Raw genomic sequence first — 26,547 nt, 5'->3', positions numbered from 1 at the left:
CAGAAAAATAAATATCAACGTACAGAAATGTCAATATCTAAAAAAACAATAATAATCACGTTGTGAAAATCCGACATTGTGACGACCCTAATATGAATTATTTCATCTACAAAACCTGTGTTTCAAACACTCAGAATCAGAAGTATAATAAACTTGAGGATCTTTGAATGTTGTGAACTGTCTCATCATTTGCTCTCCGTTATGTCATAATTTAACGTTTAAAGAAGTTCAAGTTCCAGATTTAGATTTGATGATGTTGCTAAGACTGAAAACCTTTTCGATGACAAATCAAATCGGACACATTTCTGAATATGAGGAGACAAAATATAATGATCAATTTCCCATACGTTCCAGAATATGTATGTATGACCTCAGATAAAAAAATATTTTAATTGTATCATAAGTGTAGATTTTATTTCTCTTAAACAGTAAGAAATCATGTTTTGTTTTTGTTTCACAGCCACTTTTCCTTGGTGTTGAATCAGGAAACACAGCAGCCCTCCTTCATCTCCTCCTCTGTGTGCTCCAGCTGCAACACACTTGGTCAGACATGGCAGGCCATCAAAAAATCTACTTGTTCCCACTCCACCTGTTCAAAACACTATTAATCTGCTGCCTTCCAATAAAAGGCTTGGCTTCCACCGAGGAGCCAATCGAAAGGCATCGAAGCTGTGAGACCCAGGCCAATCCCAGGCTGCATTCTAATGTGGCCTATCTTTATCAAGGTGCCACTCCATTTCCAGATACTGCTTATTTATGATTTCTGAGGAGAGAGGCGGCAGGAGGCATATGTCTTCAGGAGAACACTAAAATCCTTGTCCGCTGGACTCGACTGAGACTTCAGATATGGAGCTATCAACCGTCACACTGGACAAGAAGAGGTGAAAGGCGAAAGTTTCTCTGCTGCTACGCTGTTTCTGATGTGGTGGCAACTTTGACAGACACCAGGGACATTGTTAAAATTGCTATTAGTCATCGTAATTGTTTGAATATCTGGGGACAGAGGGTGTGGTAGCAGATCCAGATATCGCCTGTGGGTGAGAGAAGCCCTTCTTTGGCCATCAGAGGTCTTTTCCTGCTTGGATCTTACTGGATGTGTTGCTGATACCTGCAGGCAGTGCCTCCCATGGATCCAAACATCCAGGGATCTTTCCTGTTCAACAACAGCCTGAACCAGTTCCCCTCCGACCTCAAGGCGCCAGTGTGCCAGTACTCAGTGCCCAACTCTTTCTACAAGCTCAACCCGGGCCTGAACAGCCAGCTGCAGCCGGGGACGCCCCACGGCATCAGCGACATCCTGAGCCGCTCCATGGTCGGGGTGGGCTCGGCGGGCACCACCACCCTGCTGTCCGGATACTCCGCCATGGGGGGGTTCGGCCCCTCCGTCACCAGCACGTCCATGTACTACAACCGAGACTACAACTCGTCCCTGGGCGGCTTCTCCAAGCCGGGCACCGAGTGCCCCATGAAGGCTCGCAGTGTGAGCTGCTGGGCAGAGAGCAGCTGTGAGTGGAGAGGAGGGAGGCAGCAGTGCACCAACAGTGAGTCTGAATCCTGCAGACCGGACTCATCAGCATCCACATCGTCAGCACAGAGCAACTTCCCCGAGTCTGTCAGTGAGGACTCAGCTGGAGACGCTTTAGAGACGAAGAAAACTGTAGAGTCATTCTAGTCAATCAGATTTATAATGTGAAAAACTTATACGCAAGTACAGAGTGTGGGTATGATGTTGGATTTAGGAAAAACTTTCATCTGTTTTATTTTTTCTTTCTCGATTGATGTGTAGATTTGAAGTAAAATATCTCAGACTTAATGTCTCCAAAAAAAATCCAACTAGAACTTCTACGGGATGAGTTCAAATGTTTTTTCAAGCAATCAGTCAAACATGTATAAAATATAACTCAGATAGCATGGAGGTGATTTGTAGCTGATGCAGGAAACAACAGTGTGTATTAACTGATGCCCTGATTTGTAACCGTATCAAACACTGAAATTCAGTTGATGCGCAACAAATACATTCAGTCTATAATGCAGATCATCTGTGGTCATTCTGTCTGGTTATACACACGAAACTAAGCCAAATATTATTACAAATTGTCATATTTCAGTGCAGAAGGTTCAGTCCTGTTCTATAATGAAAGCTGTTTTTGTCTGTGATGTGATTTTTCCAGGCGGTGCTCCTCTTGGGGAGATGTCCAGCAGGAAGAAACACACCAGACCAACATTTAGTGGACATCAGATCTTTGCTCTGGAGAAAACCTTCGAGCAGACCAAGTACTTGGCCGGGCCTGAGAGAGCAAGACTGGCGTATTCTCTGGGAATGACTGAATCACAAGTCAAGGTAAAGTTTAAGACGGCTGTCGATTAAACCAGACTTCTGTGAGGTGCCAGTGATGCTCTTTTTAGATTTTATGCTTTTTCTTCGTGGTCATTTCAGTGTTTTTGTTGGATTGGATTGTTCTATGTGCACTTGTGCAGTATCCTGGAAGTCTAAATCTGAAAGATGCAACAGAAATGAGGTCAGCTTCTTTATTTTGGATGTGTGAAGAGATAAAATCTTGGCATGTGAGTTATTTGACTGCATCAGGAGGTGAAACAAAAACAGTTCTATCAAATACCCACTATCGTGCAACAGAAAAAAAAAAAAATTGCATCAGGGATTGTTGTCATGCCTTTCTGGCTTTCACAATGTGTGCAAACAAGATGCAAATTGTTTGAGCAACCCAGTTTCATGCACCACGAGTCCCACCCACAGACCGAAAACATGGTCCCGCTGTGTGTCAGGTGTGGTTTCAGAACCGACGCACCAAGTGGAGGAAGAAGAGCGCCTCGGAGCCCAGCTCCACGCAGACCAGCCACGCCGGCCAGGGCGGGGAGGCCTCGGAGAACGAGGTGGAGGACGAAGAGTACAACAAGCCGCTGGACCCCGACTCTGACGACGACAAGATCCGACTGCTGCTGCGCAAACACCGCAGGGCTTTCTCCGTGCTGCGCCTGGGGCCGCACCACGTCTGATCATGCGCACTAGAAAACACGTAAACACACTTTAACACTCGCTCCTCAGCAGACCTGCATGCTGTAAGAAATAGGATTAGTTTGGAATACAAAGTTTGAACGGCGAGCATGTTCAGAAGAGGTCCAACAAAAGAGCAAAACAGGGTTCATTAGACCAACAGGCTGTAGAAAAATAAGCCGAAACATATGTTTACTTTTATAAGTTACTGTAAAAAAAAAAAAAAAAAAAAAAAAAAATCTACACTGTTACTGAGGATCAAACTGTTCACATTGTTTTGTAAAAAAAAAAATAATAATAATAAAAATGAGACAATGAGATGAGAAAAAAAATCTGCATGTTGGTAATAGGAATAAATAAATAAGAGTAACCTGACGTTGTTCATGTGCTCTGTTTGGCCAGCTGAAGCTCTTTGTGATTATTATTAATAATCTCAAAATGAATCTCTTCTAAAAAACCCCCATGTGCCATATGTGAATTAACTTTACAAAATGTCCATTCTCCATCAGTACTGGATCATAGTAAAGGTAAAAACAAACGCTTTGCACCAAAAAAGAAGAAAAAGAATCAAGAATCAATAGCAAATATTCTCAACCTGTTCAGTCAAAACTTTGAAAAACAGAGCAATGTTGCTTGATTTATCTTTTTAAAAAAATCATAATTTTACTTGTTCCAGACACTAAATGTGACTTCCTTTGCACATGGTTTCATCACAGGTCTGCACACTCAAACACATCAGGTTTAAAGGAAAGAATTTGTGTACATTTGCATCGACAGACGTGTTTGCATATTGAACCGTCATGGAAAACATTTAGAAGGAAACAGGCTCCCTTCACATGCAATTATCGGTTTGATATTCTACAAGTATGATTTGTAATCCTGCTAAATGCTTTCACTGAATGTTGACTTGAAGTTGGTTAAAAATACATGTCTTGTTTTTTTTTCTTATCGTCTTTTACTCGCTTTTGAAATATATTGTAAAAACATTAAGGTGTACGATGTAAAAGGCACCTGAAACCGTGCACAATAAATTATTGTGAGTTATTTATCAAACTGGGTGGTTAATAATCTTGTCTGCTTTTAAATTTGTCAAAAATCTGACTGAAAAATGCGTCATTCGGCTGCAACGGCTCAGCTCGGGCCGCTGTGTTAGCAGTGAAACGACAGTTAAAATGGAACGGAGGAGAAAGGCACAAAAGCTGAAGAGAAGAGCAGAGGTCAAAGGTCAAAGCTTGTGTGATTTAGTCGTGTGGTACGGCTTAATTGAAGACAATGACCGCCCCCCACCCCCGGCAACCCACTTCAACGTAAAATCAATACCAACAGACCGGTTTGGTCACCATTTGGGATCAGTGAGTTCAGGACCCACATGGTTCATTTACCTGACATCAGGCCGGATGACTCAGTGAAACGAAGTGTCGAAGGAATGCTGCTGAGACGAGACGGTCCTGCCCGCGTTGAGAAAACACTCGTACGTAGCTGGAGACTTCATACTGTTTGCTTGAGCTGATGCAAGTCGCACAAATGACCAACTCTGCCCTTAGAAAACAAGCTTAGAGTTTCCTTTATGTCAGCTGAAACAAAAAGTAAAAACTAGTCTTTAGACTAAAAACAAAAAATTGTGCTGTCTACTTATAAAATTAACTAAAATAAAATTAAGTTTTCTGTCAACAAGCATGAGCACGCAGACGTCTTAATGTCGCTCCTGACAAATAGCCTCCATTTGTCATTTAAACAACTAAAACTTATACCGAAAGCAAAAAAGGAAAAAAAATAAGAAAATTGTTTATACCATTAAGAACACAACTCAAAGGAGCAAACATTCTCTTTAAACCAACTGAAACTATAATCGATATGAGTTATTCTAGAATAGAAATAATTTATTGACCCCCAAGGGGAAATTCTGTTTGTTTACTTACAATTTATTTTATTTAATTGCATGACCCAATTTAGTTTGGATCATCCAATTGTTTAGCAGTTATCAAGTATTATAAACACCAGTTTTAGTCTTCTCCCAATCTGCTGTTACCTGGGAATTTAAAACAAAAAAGATTTATTTGAGTCATACAACTGAATCAACACGAGAATGAAACGGTAATAAAGGCACGAATCAGTCATGAATTCAGCAGGTTCTTGATTTGTTGGGAGATTTTCAATCTGAGCAAAATGTTCCAAATCGCCAGCCAATTCCAGCTTCACAGTGCAGCCTTAATACCTCGTCTGTTTTAGTTCTCATTTTTCTGCTGCCATAAAATAGGTGCAGCTCAGCCCGCGGCCGAGCTCCTTAACTATGGAGCGTGAATGTTGAACACACAAGTGTGCAGGCTGGGCTGCTGATGCAGGCTCAGTGTTGACCTACACAAAAGTCACATATTTCTCATGTCAGTAGAACATAGTGATGATGTAAAATGAAAGAATAATTCATTCACTTATTGTACTCTAATGGGTCCCTGCAGTGTAAAGGTGTTGATCTAAAGGCAGAAAGACAGCAGCAGTCAGAAGGCTGCAGTCTGTGGCACGCAGACCTTAACCTAACCTTTCAGGTTTATCAGCCCTCATATAGGAAATAAAACCACAGACGCACAGCGAACGCCTTTCACACTGCACTTCCCCAAACAGGTATGACCTGAATGAACTGTGACTGCAAACCGTCAAACGCGTGCCATGAATAACAACGAAACATTCTTCTGAGGGTAACGTTTTATTTACAAAAGTGAAATAGCACAAAGATGTAGTGTCTTACCAGAGTTAATCTAAAGGTAATACTGACCTTATAACAACTCGGCTCCTGTAACAACAACAATCCTCGATGAGTTTTTTTTTTAAACTTACAAACAGTTTCAATCTACACAGACATTTGCATCACTGTTCCTCGTTACGGTGTACAAACATGACATTGACAGTCCAAACTCAATACCTGTAAAGGTATGCATGGAAAAAGCATTTTGGTACCAATATAGGGAGTGTACTGTTACATCAAGTCATGTAAGTTTCACAAAACACTCAAAAAAATTAAGATAAAATAAGTAACAAACGTATTTTAAATCCACTCAATTAGTCATTATTAAAGCCAGATCAAAACATCAAAATACAGCTACAGTACAGACTACGAACCAAGAACATGAAATAAGACGTAAATCGAAGGAATCCGAGAGCAAACAGTGCCTCTGTGTTGTGTGTGTGTGTGTGTGTGTGTGTGTACTGTATACATACAGGACTTTGTTGTGTTTGTGAAGCCATCCACACGGAAGTAAACACAAGAGGAGTATGGTGTGATTCTTTTGGCAATGAAATGAGGTCGACACCAACCAAAAAACAGGGCGGAAGAAATGTCTGTGCAGACGACGTGCAGCAAAGACAAACTGCCAAAAATCACTTTCTTTGAGTGAGGACCGTTACGACTGACAAAATGAAAACTGCTGGCTTGTGGAATAAAGCACTTGGTTTAAAGTACAGAAAGAATATGACTGCAAGTACAAAAAAGGTAAAACATTCTTTCTCTACGTTACGGTGAGCTGAATACAGCTCCTACCACAGCAGATGGAAACTGCCGTAGATGTTTTGTTGTTGCTATAAACGTTTTTTGTTTTTTTTTTACCAGTCTAGTGTCATTCCTACATAATGTCACTATTACAAATCCATTCCTTAACTGACATAGTTAAGCGTCGCTGTGTGTGAAGTAGCTACAGGTATTAAGAACATGTCAGTAAAAATCAATCGTAAATGCTGTGAAGGGCAGAAAACTAAACCCGTCAACAGGGAACTGAGAAAGCAGCATCCCTCTATGTGTGTCTCCTGTTGTGTCAAATGTTACTGTGATAGTAATAAATAAATACCTGAACTAATTAGGGCATAAAATACAAAAATACACGTAGACATTCAGTCAACAGTTAATATTAAAAATCCCATATTTTTTTAGTTTTAATATTTTTATACACACTATGGCTCAGAATAACAAAGTTATTCTTCTAAACCTTAAACTAAACATTGTTACGCTGAGGTTTTATGATCATGATTTCTACTCTAAGTGGCCTGACTGACTCAAAGGTTTAAATAAAATATTCAGGGCCGGTAAGAAATTAGTAAAATTGTAACAACTTGTGTATTTTTTGACTGTGCCAATATAAAAGGCATATGCTCAAAAATGCTACAACTAAAATCACTCGTCTGGAATTTAACAGTGTCGTATGTAAGCATGTACACATTCATCTAACAGGGTCCGGTGCCCTCGGCTGCAGGAGGGCATTCTGGGAACATCCTCGCTGACTCTGAGCTTTTAGGTGAGGGGACTTAAGATCTGAGGATGAGTGGAGAAATCGTAGAACTGCCTTCGAAGTGACAGCTATTTGTGCGCATGGTGCTAAAGCTGTGGTCAACAGCGTGCGACGGTGAGATCAGATGTGAGACGCTGGTGATGTGAGAACGGCGTGGTCGAGCCCTGCGGTTGGATTACCCTCTGTGGACGGTGTGTTTACAGACCTGCAGCAGACACACACACACACACATATATCATAAATGGCACGCCAACAGAAACAAGCACAGGAATCACAGCAGATTAGGGTTCTATTCAGCCAGTGTTAAAATTCTTCCCTCCTCTCCGAGTGGATCAGAGTGCAGATATTGAATGCAGAGGGTAAGGCCACCGACAGTTAGATGCCATTGTAAGATAATCAAAGGTGCGCTCTAACCACACAAGCATACCTCCGTTTAATGCAATGTGAGAAGTATCACGTTACAAGTGGACTGAATTGAACTTTAGGACACGTGAGCTGCTTCACGCATCTTTCAAGCTCCTTCATTGCGTGAATCTCATCATTTTGCAGCTCTCTGATGAAGAACCGTCATGAAAAAGCAGTCCATCCTTTAAAAAAATACATTTAAACGGCAGCAAAACAAAAATCATGGCCGTAAAAATGCCAATACGCTGTCCAAGCACAATGAATGTCCCTCCGGCCGACCATCCGGATGGTAATTAATGAAAAGCGGGCCAGCAATGCACTTAATGTGTAGCCACAGTGACAGTGGAGAGGATTCAATAGACATAGATCAGTGAAAGGTGCTGATCGCCTGTGCTCCAACTACACTGGACACAAAGGAGCGCTTGTGTCCCGCAGGCACTTCATCTTAGTTCATATCCCGACTCCGCTGGGCCAGTCTGGTTATGGCTCTCCAGGGACCGGAGCAAGATTACAGTGATCACTCTCACACACTGAATCTACCCTCTGGAACCACCACACAGACACATCTGCACTCCCACATCTGGTACAGTAAGCACACACCTACACACACACACTCTTACCATGGACAAGGATCCGAGTCAGTGGTCATTTGTCTTCAGTGAGAAGGACAAGAACACAGGCTGTAAGAAAAACAAGAACAGGTGAGAGTCGCTGATGACCGATTTATTACCTGTAAAATATTCATGCTGTTTATTGTTTTTATTGTTTCAGCCGCTACCTTATGGTCTCCCATACAGACGTTAGGACCCACTGTGTTGTAAACAACACTCTTCTCGCCATCATCTCTCTGAAAAAAGATTGAACACTTACATCATATACAGTATTGTTCAAGTAACAAAGCAAAGGAATAATTTCACATTCAACAGTGAAACCTGACAGCTATAGCTTCCTTTACCTAAACATTTCAATTCAATTCATATAACTTTATTTATCCCCTAGGGGCAATTCAAAAGCTCACTGAGTATTTCAAATAAAGATCCATTCATTATCTATACACCGCTTAATCCTCACTAGGGTCGTGGGGGGCTGGAGTCTATCCCAGCTGACTCAGGGTGAAGGCAAGGGACACCCTGGACAGGTCACCAGTCTATCACAGGGCTACACTTAGAGACAGACAACCAAGCACACTCACATTCACACCTACGGACAATTTATAATCACCAATTAACCTCAGCATGTTTAAAAAAATAAAAACAAAAAATAGGCAAAAAAGATAGATGTTTTAATAACCCACATGGTCAAATGTTGCCATGCTCCATGTGAAAAATGACCAGCATATTGGTAATAGTAAATATTGCACTTCAGTGGCTACCACATAGTTTACCTTTCGCTAAACAACTTAACACAATTTGGGGCGACCCCATAGCTGAATGGTTGAGACAAATACCACATCGGGGCCCTGAGCAGCGTCTATAGCAGGCTGTTTTGACATTTAATTGCAGAGTTTGACTATCCAGAAATAAAATAACATACATTATCATCAGCAAGTAGTTTGTAGAGAACAAGAAACTTGGGTATTTGAGACTCATGGTTATAAAATGATGGCTAAAATGAACTAGAAGGCTGTGCTGACGTGGTGGTAAAACGATTTGTCATATGCGAGTACAGCTGCCGTGCTACAGTTAGTTTGAAAACCAAGTCATCCCTGCCTAAAAAATATTTGCATTATTTCACCTCGTCAATACATTTTGATGAGAATTAGGGTTACAACAATGTCATCCTGACTCGTTCAAATTTAATTTAAGATATTTAAAGCACAATGCAGATATCATGAACTGAAGGGAAATACAGATACCTTCAACAAGAATAATGACCTGTCAGGATTAAACTGTGGAAACCTGAAACTGGAGTTATTACTAGTTGCAATGTAAATTAAAAATATCCTCCTGAGAGCTGATTAAAAAAAGAGCGTTTTGCTGCAGTCTCCATTTTGTCTCAGCATGAAAACAAAGTTCCCCTCATCCCACCCAAACACAGGAGATATCATTGGAAAGGCCAGGATGTCCTCTGTCTGTTGAGCACATCAGGACTTAGGAAGGTAGCTCAAGTGAGTCAAAAGACACAGATGGAAAACAAAAGTCCACTACAGAGGCGGTAAATTCATAGGCCTGGTCTATAAGGAGATCATAAAAACAAATAAACTGTAAACTGCCAACATCTTTGTACACAAGTGACATCATTTGTCCTTACAAAAAGGAAGACATATTTATCTGAAATGCCAATGGTTTACAGGAAGCATGACATAGCAGATATCTGAAATGCTCTTTTTGAAGAACTGAATCACAGATATCTGCTATGCTTATCCAGTCTAACTGCTGAATGTTATACACCCCTACTCCCTTTCCCCACATTTTCTTTCTCTTTCCACTATAAATTAAAGAAATAAACATGCCTTTAGGTTCTGTTATTCTTCAAAAAGAAACTTAGGGTGTAAAATCAACATGCACAAAGTTAGCATTTTCATCTGTAAACACAGTGACAGTAAACAACGACTGACCCTGTGGATGAAATCTTGGGCAGCGTGTGACATGAGGATTCGATCACACCACGCAGGACAGCGAGTGTTCATGTACTGGGTGGGTTTGGTGTACTCTTCACTGTACGGGTAGCTGAGGATGAGGCAACAGAGAAAAGAAACCTAAGTGCATTTAGAGGAAACAAGCAGAACAGTGGGTGGAGGAAGTAGGTCAGGTATGAGTCTTACCTTGGTGGGAATTTAATGTCCTCTTCCCTTAATATGTCATGAAAGGCTGCAACCTCTTTGTCATACTTTAAAAGCTGAGAAACAGAGTTAATTACTGGTAAGCAACACCGGAAATTTCAAAACATAAAAAGCAAGAGAAAGCTATCTCAGTTTCATTCAACACTGTTTTGTTTGTTTTTTCTTTTACTGCACTGTTTATGGGACTTTACTGCCACTGATATGAGCTAATCTAATCTGTGAAGGCATCATGTTGTTGTAAAGCAGCCAGACTTTCCCAGTAGAGTAGCCGACGTGATCAGTGTGGGTGATAGTTTAGTTTATGATCTTACTGCTCTGCCATTGTCTTCTCTGAAAACCGCCTGGTGCAGGTAAGCGAACAGCTTCTCTTCAATCTGGAGCAGAACCTGCAGGTGAAGTGAAAGTAGGTCACGTGAGCGCACACGTAAAAACATTATTGGTTATCTTGACTGGTTCTTTCATCACCTTGTGGTCATTGTCTTTTTCTTCGCAGATGATTTTCTCCACTTCGTTACTGCTATCCTTCTTCACTGTCTGCACATCTGTCGCGGTGGATAGATGCTGGTCGCAGAAACACACACACACACAAAACAGGGTATATGTCAAAATGCAAGATTGATGCATTTCATTTTTAGCTGAGCTTTTGGGGGAAAACGAATGCTGTTACACACCTGGAACAGAGTAAGTGCGTCCAGACGGAAGTTGAAATCTCCAAACACGAAAAAAGGCAGGGGAGTGTAGCGGTTGTCTGATATCCTGCAATGAGATTCTTCTGTCAGGTGTCACAAGCCTCACATTAAAATCATCATGATTTTAGGTTAGTTTGATGTCTCTTTGTATGATAGTAGATGATAAACATATTCAATTCATTAAAGTTATTTAGTCAAGCCTTAAATTGTACTTTTACAGTTAACTCACTGTCATTTTGAACATCTAACTGCCATATTTTTTTCATAAATGTACGCAGCTGCAAATCTAACCTGTTGATGACATATCTGAGAGCGTTTTTACGGTTGGCTGAGTAAATAGAAGGGCTGGATTTGCAGGCAATGAGGTTGGAGGCATCGTGGAACAGGTGGACATTGACCAGGTCCAGACCTCTGCAAAAACACAAGCAGGCAAAAAAATGTAAAAAAAAATGTGGAAGGAAGAAAACAGTAAATAATCTGATAACACAAAAACCTGACATCAGATAGGTGAATGTATGTGTGGGTGTGTGCATGTATGTGGGTGTGTGCATGTATGTGTGTGTGTGTGCCAATCCAGGTGTCACTTATGTTGAGTTTTCTTATCAATGAGTGTGCTTGTGTTCATGCTGAGTCCACAAGCGAGCACATTTGTCTTCTGTGCCAAACATTCACTTCCTTTGTTTGGCTGTCACTGGAAAACAACTAATGTGCATCCAGCAAATGAGCTGTGTTGACTCACAGGATGATGTTGTGGCACATATAAGCAGATTGTGGGCTCCTTTTGTTATCACCCGCAGGTAGAAACACAGCAGAGCAAACAGTGACTACAATTCACAGGAAACGCAGGCTGTAGCAGCAGCACCATGTGATTTTCCGGGTTCTTTTTAGGGCTGTATTTATCCCTATTTAAATTCAGGGGCTAAAAACAAAACATGTAAATATCTATTATTTGCTAATTAAATAAAGAACGTGTACACAGTCCTGTAACAGTCCACATACAGTCTGGGTTGGTAACACTGCGCCATACTGCAGTGGTATCTATGTACTGCCTGTAAAATAGCATGATTTGAACTTTTTGGCCACCAAACTGAAGATGTTATTACAAAGTTTTGTTAAAACAGTAACAGGAAACATCCCAGAGGAACACAGTGTATAAGAGAAGAAAACAAGATTCTATTGTAGCAGCGATTAATATATGTTTACATGCAATTCTTAGCCTATCCTTGAAACAACTTAATCGTAGCTGCTGAAAATGAAGCTTAAGCAAGATTAGCATGTTGAATGGCATTTGAACTGGTGCTCGGGCTGTTAGTGTCAGTGCCACTGCATTGGAAGAAGAAGAAGTGAATGAAAATACATAGCCTTGATTTGACATCCATTAAAAGGCTGTGTGACACGTTTAAACCCATTCATGAGACCAGAGGAAACAACAGTGTGTTTCTGTTCTGTCACTCGGCTGTAGCCACGCCTGTGCAGGGAGTCAGCAGGAGCCAGGATAAGACGGATACAAGCAAGAGTATCCCAGTTTTTTTCAGAGCACTCTAGCAAGTAATCAGGTCTCTCAAAAGCTGGATGCGGGGTTATCCAGGCTTCTGAAAGCATGATATGATGCTCACATGTGCAAACGCTGCCTTTCAAATCTATTCGAAGATGTGTGTTTTATGAAGAAAGTTCTTTCACAAAAGTCAACAAACAGCCTAACACTGAAAGCGAGTGGAGTTGGTGCAGATCACGTACTGGTCGTGTATGATCCAGCGGGTCCTCATGAAGCCCTTTCTGGACCACTTGAACTGTAACAGAGACAAATTGAGTGAGTCACTAAACAGCAGTGAGCTGTGTCTTTAAAGGGCCAAACTGATAATTATTGATTCAAGCACATAATTTGTCTCATCTCCCTGTCAGAGCTGGCAGACAGCCCCTACAGCCCCAGTAGACTCATTTGTCCCAACATCTCCCTTTGGCCCATCCGTACCCCTCCCCACACTGACACACAAACGCACACATAGGCATACATAGATGCACACTCATGCATACATACTCACATCAGGCCAGAAATTCTTTGGGAATTTTTCTTTCTCCACTGTGGTGACCCCGTCCAGAGAGCCCACACGCTTGGTCTGCCCCGACACTGCTTTAAAATCCTTAGCTGAGAGAGGGAGAGGCAGAAGGAAAGGGGGTTGACATGTAAAAGAGTGAGAAAACATGCAAACAGCAATCAATAAACTGGTGTTAACCTCATCAGAGCGGCATACGTGATGAGAGAATCTATAAGCGGGCCATTAGACTGCGTTTGGTGAACAACAATCGGTTTAGGCCGCACAGCGAGTGGCAGCTCTGGGATGTTTATGGTTCTTCCATAAGCTTTTCTCAGGAGCTTTTTCACACCTAACGTGACTGGACTATGCAGCAGCAAGATAACAGCTCCACTTTAAATTCTAGTTCTTTGCAAATATCTGGCGAGGAGAGGTAGCCATCAAAGTGTCATTATGCACAGAGAAATATCTTAAAAGTAAAAAAAAAAAAAAAAGATTTTTTTTTCAGTCATACACAACAGCACTCTTGCTCCATCAATGGTGGGAGGCATTTATCAGAACAGTGAGTTATGCAATGGAGGTGGCCTGTAATGAGTTCTAAAGTTTAAACATGTTTTGAAAAGGAAAAAACTAAGATATCTATCACAACTTGATGAATAATGAAATTACAAAAAGCAATGTAAATATCACTTGTGAGGAGTTTTTACCTTCAAAGTCATATTGATAGACATTTTGCAGTGTCTTGTGGATGAAGTACATGCTCCCCAAAGCCTGTGGAGAGAAAACAGACATTTTACAACATATTATTTTTACAAGTTTGCACATATTAGATCAGTTTATGTTAAAAAAACACAAGTGTACAGTCGTGAAATGTAAGCACCTAAAACAAACACAGCACATTGCTTTGTTTTCGCAGACAGTTATTTTCATGCACGTGCTGCAAAAAAGACATTTTGACATGTTTTGTCCTGCAAAAAGATCGCAGGTCCTCAATTTAAAAAAAAAAAAAAAAAGTTCCCTAAGCATGTGCATTACTGATTTCAATTTTCAATAACGCAAGTCTGAACTTCATAAAAGCAACAAACTTTTAAATTAAACAATAGAGCTCCACACAGAGTGGAATCTCAGCACAACAAAACCAAAACACCTCAATATCCTCTCAACCGCTGGAATGATGGGCTGATTTGTTCATTTCCCATCACACAATCTGAATTGTGGACCTTGTATTGAACGAAATAGCGCGACGCAGTACATTGCTACCCTCGAAAAAGACACATGAAACTTTAGAGAATAAAAAGACGTCCAAAGTGAACATATAACTGCGCGACACATCCACATGCCGGCCCCTCAGACACACACTTCAGCACCCAATCATCCCTGACATGGGGCTGACAATTTTTAATGTACTAACTGCCTGCTCCACTGATCTGATTAATCATGCCCCGTGAAATCAATAAAGACAGAAAATTAAAACCATTTAAAAGGTATTAAGCAGTAGGCCTGCTGTCTGCCAACGCTGCTGCTGTGACTGGGGGCCGAAGAAAAATCAGCCAGCGCTCAGAGGGCTCGGGGCGTGACGGACCGCTCTGCGACCCTCCTCCCTCTCCCCCCCATCGCAAACATATCCACCCGGAGCATGAGAGATCTCTCCCTGAAGAGATCATTTATCTTGAGTGCCAAAGTCATCCTCATTTAATAAAATGGTGTGTCTCTGTGGTCGGCTCCAGTGAGCGGCAATTAGTGACCAACTTGTATAAACTAAGGTTAGAGCTAGAGGGAGCGATCTGAACAAGTCTGACAGGGTTGCTAACTTAATGCCGACTGAGAAATGGTTGTGTGAAGCAAGTCTAGAAAAGTTGAAACAGTAGATTTAGATTGGAGCAAACTCGTGATTGCTGCGAGAATCGATGCTATATTCTGATAATGAGCTCATCAAAACCCAGATAAATTAGGTCCGGTTTATGTCGGTTTCGCAACTTGTTACATACAGAAAAGTAAACATTACCACACACATCCACGGATACACATTCTCCCTCCACATTCTCCCTCCACATACTCTGCCAAACACCTATCTTCATCAATCAGGTTTGTGCACAGTTTAATAAAAAAATATTGACTTACAAGTGATTTTTTATCAAAACACCATTTGTACTGGGAATGCATGCAAGTCTGCCCCCTCTACTTCTGCAGCCCCTCTGAAAGGAGAACCCCCCAAACTCTCTCTTGGCCATATAACTGATGATCTGCAGCCAAGGGGAAACAAATTGAAAATCAATGCAGGTGGCACAGACGAAATGAGAATGAGGCATTAGGTGGGATTGAGGGGGGGGGCTGCAACCCTCTCAGGGCAAACAGCGGAGGGTGCAAACACTCGAGTGCAGGGGAAACTTAGTCCCAGCTGTCTTCCACCCCCCCGGCACACTTTATTTATCGTGCACAAATGGGCTGGGATCAATAGTTTTAATCTAGAGTTAAATGTATTGACTTTGGCCTGTCTCTCCCACACCTGGCCATTGACTTTCCCGTTTTTACTTCACGCACCTTCAGTCTACAGATGCAGCCATTGACCCCTACTGTCAGACGTCCAGTGTGAGGGTATCACCTGGGAGGAGTGAGGGTTAATAGTTTAAGAAATACTCAACCACTCAACCGCTGGAGAGGTGTTACTTGACTTAACTGGGGCAGAATTTCAAAAAAAATACTAATGCTGACAAACCGGTTCTGACTGTAAACATAGTAGTTCCAAGAAAGACGGAAAAAGCTTGCATGTGCCACGTGAGGCCTGCTGCGCTACGTGAGATCCTATGTGCAACGTGAGGACGCTGGATGCAAGAAATGGCTTCCACGACAGGTGTGGAGATTGAGGCAGAACCCATGACCTGAACGGCATCCTAGCAAACTCTGTAATGGCACTTTAGTCACTTAAAAGCACCAGCTCAGACGTCAGATGTAGAGACAGACTCTGGGTTCAACAACTGATGATGCTAGGAAACGCAGGTAGCCGCATGAGTGACTTAACAAACCCGTCTTTAAGAGCGTCTCTCCGCTCTGTGACCATACTGTGTGACGACAACATTGTTTCATGCTGTGTCTTTAAGATCTATAACGTTAACGCAAGGCAGCGGTTTTCACACGTGAGATTCTACAGTAGAGCCTTGATGCATAAAACCAAACCTCTGAACACAAACACACACACACACACAAACTAAAATCTCCAGTAAAGATGTGCTACTACAGTATGTTCTGATTCCGTATGGGCTCTTGGTTGTGTTCTTCGAGCCGTTTCTAAACAGTTTTTGCATCGAGCCAGGAAGCGCTGTCCAGTTGGGGGAGGCCAAAGCTGTTGGGGAGTGCCGTTGTAAGAAGATGATCACTGGTACAGTACTGTCGTGGCTAATGGGTGTATATGTTTCGTTGTGAGATGTAGAACGTTTTGTAAGAACAGTGAGTTTTAAATTCAACTCAAATTTAATGAAGTATTTCGTGTTTGTTAGCACATTTCTCATTAGGCGTTTTAAATACACAAAAATGAACCAATTATGTGTAAAAATAGCAATTCATTTTGATAAACATACATTTTTGTATCATGCCTGTGAGTACTGATGTTCTGATGTAGATGTAATGTTACCTAACTTTCTCACAAGGGACTTTCCGGCATGGCAGAAACATCAAAGCAATAAGGCTGTAAAATAGTAACTGATCTTAAGTAATCCTGGATGTTCCACTGGAGTTTACTATCGCTTCTGAAATTCAACAGCAATAAAGTGCATGAACACCTCCGGCGACCTCTGAGCACGAACATGGAGAAGGACTCCATCTAGCGGAAGCGCGTAGGAACTACTCCAACTGAAAAGTCTGTATGATTCTTACCGTGAAGCTGTCCTCTGCTTGGAACTGGTTGTCCACATAAATGCAAACCCTGTTGAAGTCTTTCATTTCATCACTGGACTCAATGCTCCTGGAAAGAGCAGAGCATGACAGCAATCAGCAGGATGCACATCAAAATGTTTCTGTTGATGTAGAGCTGGAAGAATTAGCAGTTTAACCATCTAGTCACTGAAAAGGTAATTGGCAGACATCTCAATAGTTATTTGATCAATTTTAGGTTACTTTTTAAGTTAAATGCAAGAACTTTATTCATTCTAGTTTCTAAAATGACTGTAAATTTTGGCTTTTTTTACTGTTGGCCAGATTAAACTTGCTATTTTGACATATCGGAGACCAAACACTTAAATTGTTAATCAAGGACGATGAAAATAAGCGCAAGCTGCAGCCCTATTCTGGTGCATAAAATATTTCAAGAAAGAGACAGGACTGATTTAAAGTTTAGGATAAAATCAATCATCCATCCATCCATTATCTATACACAGCTTGATCCTCACTAGGGTCGCAGGGGGGCTGGAGTCTATCCCAGCCGACTTAGGGTGAAGGCAGGGGACACCCTGGACAGGTCGCCAGTCTATCACAGGGCTACACTTAGAGACAGACAACCAAGCACACTCACATTCACACCGACAGACAATTTAGAATCACCAGTTAACCTCAACATGTTTTTGGACTGTGTGAGAGGAAGATGGAGAACCCGGAGAGAACCCACGCTGCACGGGGAGAACATGCAAACTCCACCCAGGTGTCCTCACGATATATCGGCGACCACATCAGTATCGGTCAATGTTTTTTCCCATATATCGGTATCGGTCCAATGAACAAATTTGGCAGATGTGAAAAACTGATGATTCATCTCTACCTTGGATATTGCTGCTATTTCACGGATGTTTTTACTCGAAGGGTCCTGGACTTGAACATTAAATATGTTAAAATATGTTTTAATTTTGTTATGTAATAAAGAAGATTTTGTGGTCTATTGGGCTTCTTTTGAATAGTTTTCACGTTCTCACAGTGCTTACTTATACTCATTTTTCTGTGTGAACAAAAATTAAATATCAATATTGGTAATATCTGTTGTCGGTGATAACAGCCATTTTAATATCAGATATCCCATCGGCCAGAAATTTTAATATCGTGCATCACTAATAAAAAACCAAAAGAAATTGTTGCCATGCAGCTAGGTATTAAGAGCCATTTAAAATCACATACATCACAAAGGAAGAATGTGACTTTACAGGGCAACATGGGTTATATTCAGCACATTAATCCTACCAGAAGAAGTTTTCTGCATGGCCCATGTTGGCCATGTAATCCTTCCCTCCCACCTCCTGGAAGTGCAGGGCGATGAACTGCGGCTTGTGGCTGTGGATAGTCTGTTACAAAGCAAAAGCAAACAGTCTCAGACTAATGTACAGGCTTACATTACAGAGTAAAGAAGAGGGTCAGCATTGTGTGTTACAGGATGAACTTAAGTATCCATTAGAAGTCATGCTTGGCCTCATGTTGCTATGTTATCACCTGTCAGCACAGTGTCAGTTTTCCAGAGGAACATGGAGCACTTGTGTATACTGGGATGTCATGGGTGTAATGAGGCCAGCCAACTATAAAGCTGGGCAAGAACCATCAGCTTTCATGTACGTAAACTTCACCAGAATGTCCACAAATTTTGAGACAAAAACTTGAGAGTACTGGGCAAAAATATCACACAAAATGTGAATAAATAATGAAAGAGGTAGAAGGCTCAACCTTACCTTATACAACTCTTGTAACCATTCATTTTGAATTTCACCCAGCTGTGAAATGAGAAAAATCATCAAATGCATGTTTAGGGTAAGGAAGCACAATGACAAACATGATCAACATTAACAGGCAGATAAAGCTCTTCAGCCTAAAGGTTTACGGTTTGGGGTGAAAATGTTAAAGTTTTATTATGTTGTGCAGTGAACAAGCACATTTGAAAACCATTGTATTCTGTCTCCATCATGATAAGAGCAGTTAATTCCACCACAGGAGAGACTTGCTGCTCACGGCAATTAAGTAGAAAAACTTGTAAATATTGAGGTAGAAAATTTGCCAAAATGAAAAAGACAGTGCTAGTCATGAGAGTATAATTTATTCATTCAAGAACCTGTAACTTGGACAACAGAAGGGATCAACTGACCACAAACATTCAGAAATAGGCTATTGAAGGTAGTCACAAAGACAAGGTGGATGGGCTACATTTAGAAAGACATCCATGGCAAATGACTAAACTCTCTCCTCCTGAGTCGTTCAATTATGATCAAGTATTTAATTACTAATAAAGCTGCTCTAATGCCTTGTGGCCTCTAGATGTCCCTGTATGAACAAGAATCTGTGTTTCTAATTTTCACCGATTCAGAAAGCTGCATTTGAACAAACCTGGGCCTGAACAACTCAAAAGATTTAAAATTGAAATTGCAGTTTGAAAAAAATGCAAATAGCAAATTTTAAAGGCAGCAATTGTAATTTTGTAAATGAATGCATTTTCTCCTTGTGTCACCCATTTCATGGTATGTTATGTGGTAATGCTTCATCAGATTTTTATTCTATTATGCAGTGAGTATGGAACTAAAGCTTAAAAAATAAATAAATACATCACAAATAAAACTGTCACTAAGATGGACAAGATACAGTGGTATGAAAAAGTTTGGGCATCCCTTACAATTTCCATTATTTCCATTTATCCATTTATAAATCATTGGGTGTTTGGATCAGCAACTTCATTTTGATTTATCAAAAAAACTGATGGACACAGTAATATTTCAGTAGTGAAACTAAGTTTATTGGACAAACAGAAGATGTGCAATATGCATCAAAACAAAATTACACAGGTGCAAAAATTTGGGGACCCTTGTCATTTTGTTGATTTGAATACCTGCAACTACATAGCGGGTAGTTGGTAGCACTGTTGCCTCGCAGCTAGAAGGTCGCCGGTTCACGTCCTGGTGGGGGCACCGGGATCTTTCTGCGTGGAGTTTGCATGTTTTCCCTGTGCAGCGTGGGTTCTCCAGCTTTCTCCCACAGTCCAAAAACATGTTGAGGTTAATTGGTGATTCTAAATTGTCCGTAGGTGTGAATGTGAGTGTGCTTGGTTGTCTGTCTCTAAGTGTAGCCCTGTGATAGACTGGTGACCTGTCCAGGGTGTCCCCTGCCTTCACCCTAAGTCGGCTGGGATAGACTCCAGCCCCCCCATGACCCTAGCAAGGATTAATTGGTGTATAGATAACTACTTAGCACTGGTTAATTGGAACTTGGTGAGCTCAAGCCTTGAACTTCATAGAGAGGTGCATCCAATCATGAGAAAAGGTATTTAAGGTGGCCAGTTGCATGCTGTGTCTTCTTTGAATCTCCTGTGAAAAGTGGCAACATGAGGGTCTCAAAACATCTCTCAAATGACCTGAAAGAAAAGATTATTCAACACCCATCCAAACACCCAATGATTTATAAATGGAAATAATGGTGCCCAAACTTTTTCATACCACTGTATCTTCTCAGGGGTTTTGGTCAAAAAATCTTGTAAATTTCTATTTTTAGGAAACTTTTTAGGTCACTCCTGCCTTCAGAACAGACTACAGTCCATCTGTCACACTGATTGTACGGTTTATGTCTGTCACTACTCATGAATTGGGCAGTGAAGGAAATCATCTCTACGATCTATCTTTATATTTTCAAATGTATGCTTTGACATACATAAATGCTGAAAGGAAAGGATGCAGAATTACAGCATGCAACAAAATAAGAGAAATAAGACAAGAAACATCTTTTGTTGTTGTTGTTGTTTGAATACACATTTCAAGATGAAAACAGGGAAGCGGCTACTTTTTTTTTTTTGACTGCTATAAAAAAAAAAATTACCCATTTTTCTCTGTCTTTGGTTCCCATCCTTATGATAAAACATGATACTGAATGCAAGAATGATACCTGTACCACGTCTACCAACTCCTGAAAGACGTATCTCACTCCTCAGCTGCTAAAATATATTGATGTCCTGGTGATTAAATGCTTATGAAACGGTGTGTAGAAGAAATGTAAAGCTTTATGCTACTCCTGTAACCTTCAATAAGGTGGCCAAAAAGGCTCTACCCCCTTTACCATCACTTCATAAAATAACTAAAAACGTATTTCTCTTGTTTGTTTTTCATTAACCTACACCTTTGTTTTTCAACTGATTCGGGGGTCAACAGGTGTGAAAGGAGGCCATGGCAGCAGCAGACTAGTGCATCTTGGGAGACCTGCAAAGCAGCTATGGGAGAACAACGGAGAGTGATGGGGCTGTTGTTGTTAGGATGTTGTTGTGATTACTTCATGAAACTGAGCTTTGTGTTTTTGTTATGTACTTTCATGGTGGTTTGCAGATATTGTGAAACTATCGAACATTTTATCTGACAATTTTTTTTTTATTGTACACATAATGTAGGTAGTATAGGCTATGTTATCTATGGCTCTGACACACACAGATTACAAGAAGCTGAAAACAAAAATACTTTTTTGCCAACTGTTCAAAACTTTAACGAAGCTGAAAAATCCAACAAAATTTTGGCCATCTACAAGAGAGAAAAACGAGAGAAGTCTTAAGGAAACAATTGTGACCAGGCAAGTTCTAATTATTCTTTCATGTCAGCTTGTGTTGTCAAAGTGCCCTCAAAGACTATTAATTTGAATGAGCAGTGAGTCAGTCATTGCTATTAGCAAAATTAGTGGCTGAAAAACAAAACAATGGGCTCCATAGAGCCCAGGGGCCCTGCAGAAGCATGTAATCATTATCTGAGTATTTATAAAGGCAAATTTGAAGATTGATTCATGAGCCAGTGATAATCATAATATTGTATCCTATAAATGAAAAACAATGTAATTATCAATGACAAAGAATAATTACAGCTTTGACAAGCCACCAAACGAGTCAAACGGAGGTCAGGAAGTCATCAGTCACAAGCTCTGTTCAAGGTAAAATCAGCAACGATTGCCTGAAAATGTTATTCTGAGAGTTTTGTTGGTTTTGTGTTCCAGGATGCAGTCTCATTCAACTGCACTGTAACAATCTGCCCTGCAAGAACACATCATCTGTGAAAGTGTGTTTAATATTGCACGGCAAGTTGATAGTTGAGTATACTGTAAAACATGTATGAGAAAAGCAGACGGATAAACCTTACACACAGCAATCTGTCAAACGAGGTTGGACTGTTCCTCGTTTGGAACAAGTAGATTTTCATTGGCGCTGTAGGTACTAACACCAAAGGCTGCACACTCTTAGTAAAACATTAATTAATGTAATCTGAACAAATAAAATCTGTTTTCTTTTGTGCACACTTTCTCACATTAGATCTTTTTCTGCTCGTTAAAGTTCAGTTTATCACTGAACTCTTCCTGGTATATTGACATGTGTAGATGGTAACTGATGATATTATCCAAGGTTGTCGTCATCATGAAATTCATGGCTTAAATGTCTTTTTCTGTTCATTTTTATGCCTCTATTAGTTTTATATTAGTGGTATTGGCGACTTTGAGCACCACCCTTTTGCTGCAAATCAAACAAATTGCCTCTTTGGTTTTTGGTCTCTCCTTTTCTCATTTGCCTGAAAACCACAACGTGCCCACAACAGGGCTCTGGTTCTTGGATTTGCAATTAAAATGCCAGTAGACGCTCATTGAAATGCAGTCAGTCAAATGTCAAAAGTGCCTCAACAGGTGGTTCCAATAAATCATAGCCACAGAAGCAAACAATGGAAAACAATATGGAAATGATGGCTGAAATATGACACTTTTGTTAGTTTCATCCAGATGCTTAAAAAAAAAAAAGTGAATGGAATTGATTCTAATGGAAAACAAACTGATTACAGTCAGTTTGAATCATTTCAATCAGGTGATTATGTAATAACTTTGGTAAATATTATCCAGAGCCCAGCGCAAACAGCATGATGTACTAAACCTTGTCAACAAAAATAAAAACATATTTAAAAAAAAAACAAAAAAACAAAACACTTGATGGGATCCACAGGGTGTGATCAATATCCCCCCTAATGAGCAGTATGACACTCTAAAAGTAGAAGTTTCTTTTGTTTGACTCTGAAGCTGAGTACTCTGGCTTTGAAACCCTCTGAGAGGTACATCAATTATCAGCTATCCCTTAAACTAAACTAACTCGTCATTTATTACACCGGTGCTTCCGATTTTGCCTCACAGTTTATTCCCGGAGTAGTGTGGAGTCTCCTGTAAGACCAGGTACTCTCATACCACCTGAGAAATAACTTTGCATAGCACATTTGCATGACAGGAATGACAGCAGCTCAGCCATTATGACCTGAGAGACTCCCTCTCACATCAGTCTGGCTACCAACACAGTCTTTATGCTCTCACGAATACAAACACATACCACTGGCTCGGTTCTCCAACCCTAATTCAACCCGAGAGATTAAGTTCATGCAGCAGTTTTCTTCTGCTTGGTTATCACGAGTCAAAAATAGATTAAAATTAAAACATTGAAGCAGTAAAACAGCAACATTTAACATTCACAATCCAGCAATTAGACACTGTATATGTTTGTTGTGTGGGGCTCCCACAGAAGAACTGATCCAAAAGCTTTTAAGGATTCAACACAGAGACTAAGTTATTTGTTATTCCAAGCTGTCTTGAGAAAATTGGCTGACATGCGCCTTTGGCAACAGCATGTTCCAATAACTAAGCCTCGTACCGACTACCATTTATCTCAAATCCTTTGTATAAATACATGGAAAGTTCAGCAAAACCCAATATCTATTACAACTGAGTCTATACATAGTTATAATGCAAGCTCAGCAACAGCAACATAAGAGACTGTGCTGTGAGTAGCAGTAAGTCTCACTTGTTGAGCTGCTCAGTTAGTCCAGTACTGTAAAGCAATAGGATTTATTCTGTGATGTGCTTAAGGTCCTGCTCTTATCCCGAAGGCCAGGCGAACCTTCAGGAGTGTTTGTTTATAGAAATAAGGGGGCCTAAGTAAGTAGAAAAGCTCAAGTCCCACAGGGGAAGATTTTCATCTGTTTACATATCTCCCACAATGGGATCTAAAATGTTTTCATTGGAGATAGGTCTGGCAACCGGAAACATGGTCCTGAGCCAAATTTCCATGAGCGTAAGAGCCCTCCTCCCCCTGCAATGTCTCAAAGTTTTGTCAAGGCAGCGCAAGCCATAACAAAGACAGCGCTGGATATTTGGACGTGTGTTTAGAAAAGCTACATTACACTCTAACCTCTCCGGTTCTGTGCAGTACAGGTTTGCTGTAAAGTTTGGACACAAATATGTAAGACCGGGCTATAAACTACAACTTATGTAATGTTATAGAAACAGAGTAAAACCACCGGAGCTGTAAATGCCACATAGTATGATAAGAATGCAATAAACTGACTATTGTGTAACACACATCCTCCCAGTACGATAAACAATGATCTTTAACTGGGAGTAGTGGAAAAAGTACAGTTGTCGGTTGGGCGGTGATGATGGGGTTGATGCACCTGGACAGGGAACACATGTGACCAATTTACTGCATGTGACCTGAGTGACGGGAAGAGGCCCTAACGTCTTTCTAGAGAACCTGGAAGATCACTGCAGAAGCACATGTGGCCAAATATTGAAAAACACAAGATGACACGGATGACAGGAGGAATACAAGAAATGAAAACACAATTATATTACATCCTGGGGAGTGAGTGAGCATGACCTCTGGTGGACATATGAGATCAAATGGCCAAAATCCATGACTTCTATTAGAAAGTTATTTTCCGCTCATTCATCAAATAGTATATTTAGAATCTTTTTTTTCCCACGAATATAATCCCCTCTTGCCTTAAAATAGCAAAGATGTAACTCTACACTTACTTCCTTTAGAAAACGCAGATCTGTGACTGCAGCTGAGCACGCCAGCTCACCTACGACACACTGTAAAACTACTCTACGTAGCGCAAAGGCAGGTTGGAATGTCAGCCGTACATGTCTAAGCAAGAAATCTATTCAGAAGAGGAAATACGGAAACCTGCAAGTTGACGGGGGTTGGTTCCTTAGAATTGTTACACATGAAACTCGAGAAGTCTGAGCTGTGTTATCTAAATGTTATTATTCAAAGTTTCATTGAGCTTTTAAAAGTTCCCCACAGCGACTAAGTCATTTATTATCCTAAGCTGTCTTGAAAAAATTGGCTGACAGGCTGCCTTGGCAACCAACTCTTAGACTCTTACAAGCAACAGTTTGTCTCACATCCCTTGTATGAATAAATGGAAAGTTCAACAACATCATATTTCTGTTGTAAAACATCATACGGACATGTAGGTTTAAAAAAAATCTGCAACTGAAGTGATTTTTAAAAATTCTTTCATAACATTTACTAAACCAGGAAGCCTATTTCAGATGTAAAGTGTTCTGACCAAGACAGGCAGCACCAACACATACACACACAACTTTTTAACAAAAATCTAAGTATATTCTCAATATGAAGTTAATCTAACTCTAAACCTCGTGAAAGTTGATGACATTGTTTTCAGAGTGACAGTACACGTTGAGATGATTTATCTCCTGTGTCTATTATAGGAGGACATGTAAATATGCTGTCACAGGTGACCTTTGAGTGTCACAGCATCTGACGGGTTACATATATTTCACTGTAACACCGGTGTTATACTCTCAGCAGGTCCCAAGAGGCGTGAATCAGATAACAATGGATCAACTTTGACTTTTTCTTTTGATCAAGGAGAGCGGATGAACGCTGCTAAGCACATGCTGCTGACAGCTAACACGACTCGACGGTATTAAGACACAAAACACACGTGAATTACAATTAAGCTAACGAGCCGATAAGGGGTTAGCACACTTGTTACATCCCAGAAGTTAGCTAGCAACGGAGCCCATTCAAGGTAAAAACTTACCTCCTCCTCCTCCTCTACCACCACTCTGTCGGCTACTTATTTATCTGTAACAGCATTAATCCTCTGGCAGCACTGGAGTGTGGTGTAGTTTTAATTTTTTAGTTCTACTCACATTGTCAAACAGGGAGCCGACATTTGCGGTGACGAGCAGCACATCAGTGACTGTTTCCATGTTAACGATCCTCCTCCGACAGTCCGACGAAACTCCGGTTTAAAAAAAATAAAAAAAAATAAAAAAAAGAACGACGCAGGCCTACAGCTCCCGGCTCTCCAGGAGCTTATCCAGGCTTACTGAGTGAGCCCAAATCGCGACAGCACAGGCTCAGGCTGGAAATTACAGCAGCATCTCACCGACACCGACACCGAGCTGCTTCAGGTCCGACTCCTCTGTTGATGGCGGGCTGTCGTATCATCGTAATGCTGGAGCGCCGCTCACGTTCATCGTCTCGCCGGAGGGGTGTAAGTTAGTTTAAAACTGGCGACGTGCCTTGATGTGGGCCGTCCTCCGGGTTAATTGGACTAGTAGCTGCTTAGAGGACTAAACCAGCCCG

At 40.9% G+C, this 26,547-nt stretch overlaps 2 protein-coding genes across 2 annotated transcripts; one reads left to right on the top strand and one right to left on the bottom strand.

The window, feature by feature from the left end:
- Positions 1-1,126: 1,126 nt before the first annotated feature.
- Positions 1,127-3,194, top strand: nkx6.3 (NK6 homeobox 3). Its single transcript, XM_008282298.1, has 3 exons — positions 1,127-1,541; positions 2,172-2,341; positions 2,785-3,194. The coding sequence occupies exons 1-3, from the start codon at positions 1,127-1,129 to the stop codon at positions 3,013-3,015; spliced, it is 816 nt and encodes a 271-aa protein (XP_008280520.1). The 3' UTR covers positions 3,016-3,194.
- Positions 3,195-5,698: 2,504 nt separating this feature from the next.
- Positions 5,699-26,547, bottom strand: inpp5l (inositol polyphosphate-5-phosphatase L). The gene is made up of 16 exons (XM_008282297.1): positions 26,109-26,547; positions 18,836-18,877; positions 18,357-18,457; positions 17,067-17,154; positions 13,904-13,967; positions 13,206-13,309; positions 12,901-12,953; positions 11,455-11,574; positions 11,146-11,230; positions 10,940-11,035; positions 10,786-10,860; positions 10,457-10,530; positions 10,250-10,361; positions 8,471-8,539; positions 8,313-8,372; positions 5,699-7,492 (listed from the first exon to the last, which is right to left on the bottom strand). The coding sequence occupies exons 1-15, from the start codon at positions 26,166-26,168 to the stop codon at positions 8,331-8,333; spliced, it is 1,185 nt and encodes a 394-aa protein (XP_008280519.1). The 5' UTR covers positions 26,169-26,547; the 3' UTR covers positions 5,699-7,492; positions 8,313-8,330.

Source organism: Stegastes partitus, unplaced genomic scaffold (genome assembly GCF_000690725.1).
Source record: "Stegastes partitus isolate 25-593 unplaced genomic scaffold, Stegastes_partitus-1.0.2 Scaffold266, whole genome shotgun sequence".
NCBI lineage: Eukaryota > Metazoa > Chordata > Actinopteri > Pomacentridae > Stegastes > Stegastes partitus.
This window is presented reverse-complemented; position numbering and strand designations above follow the sequence as displayed.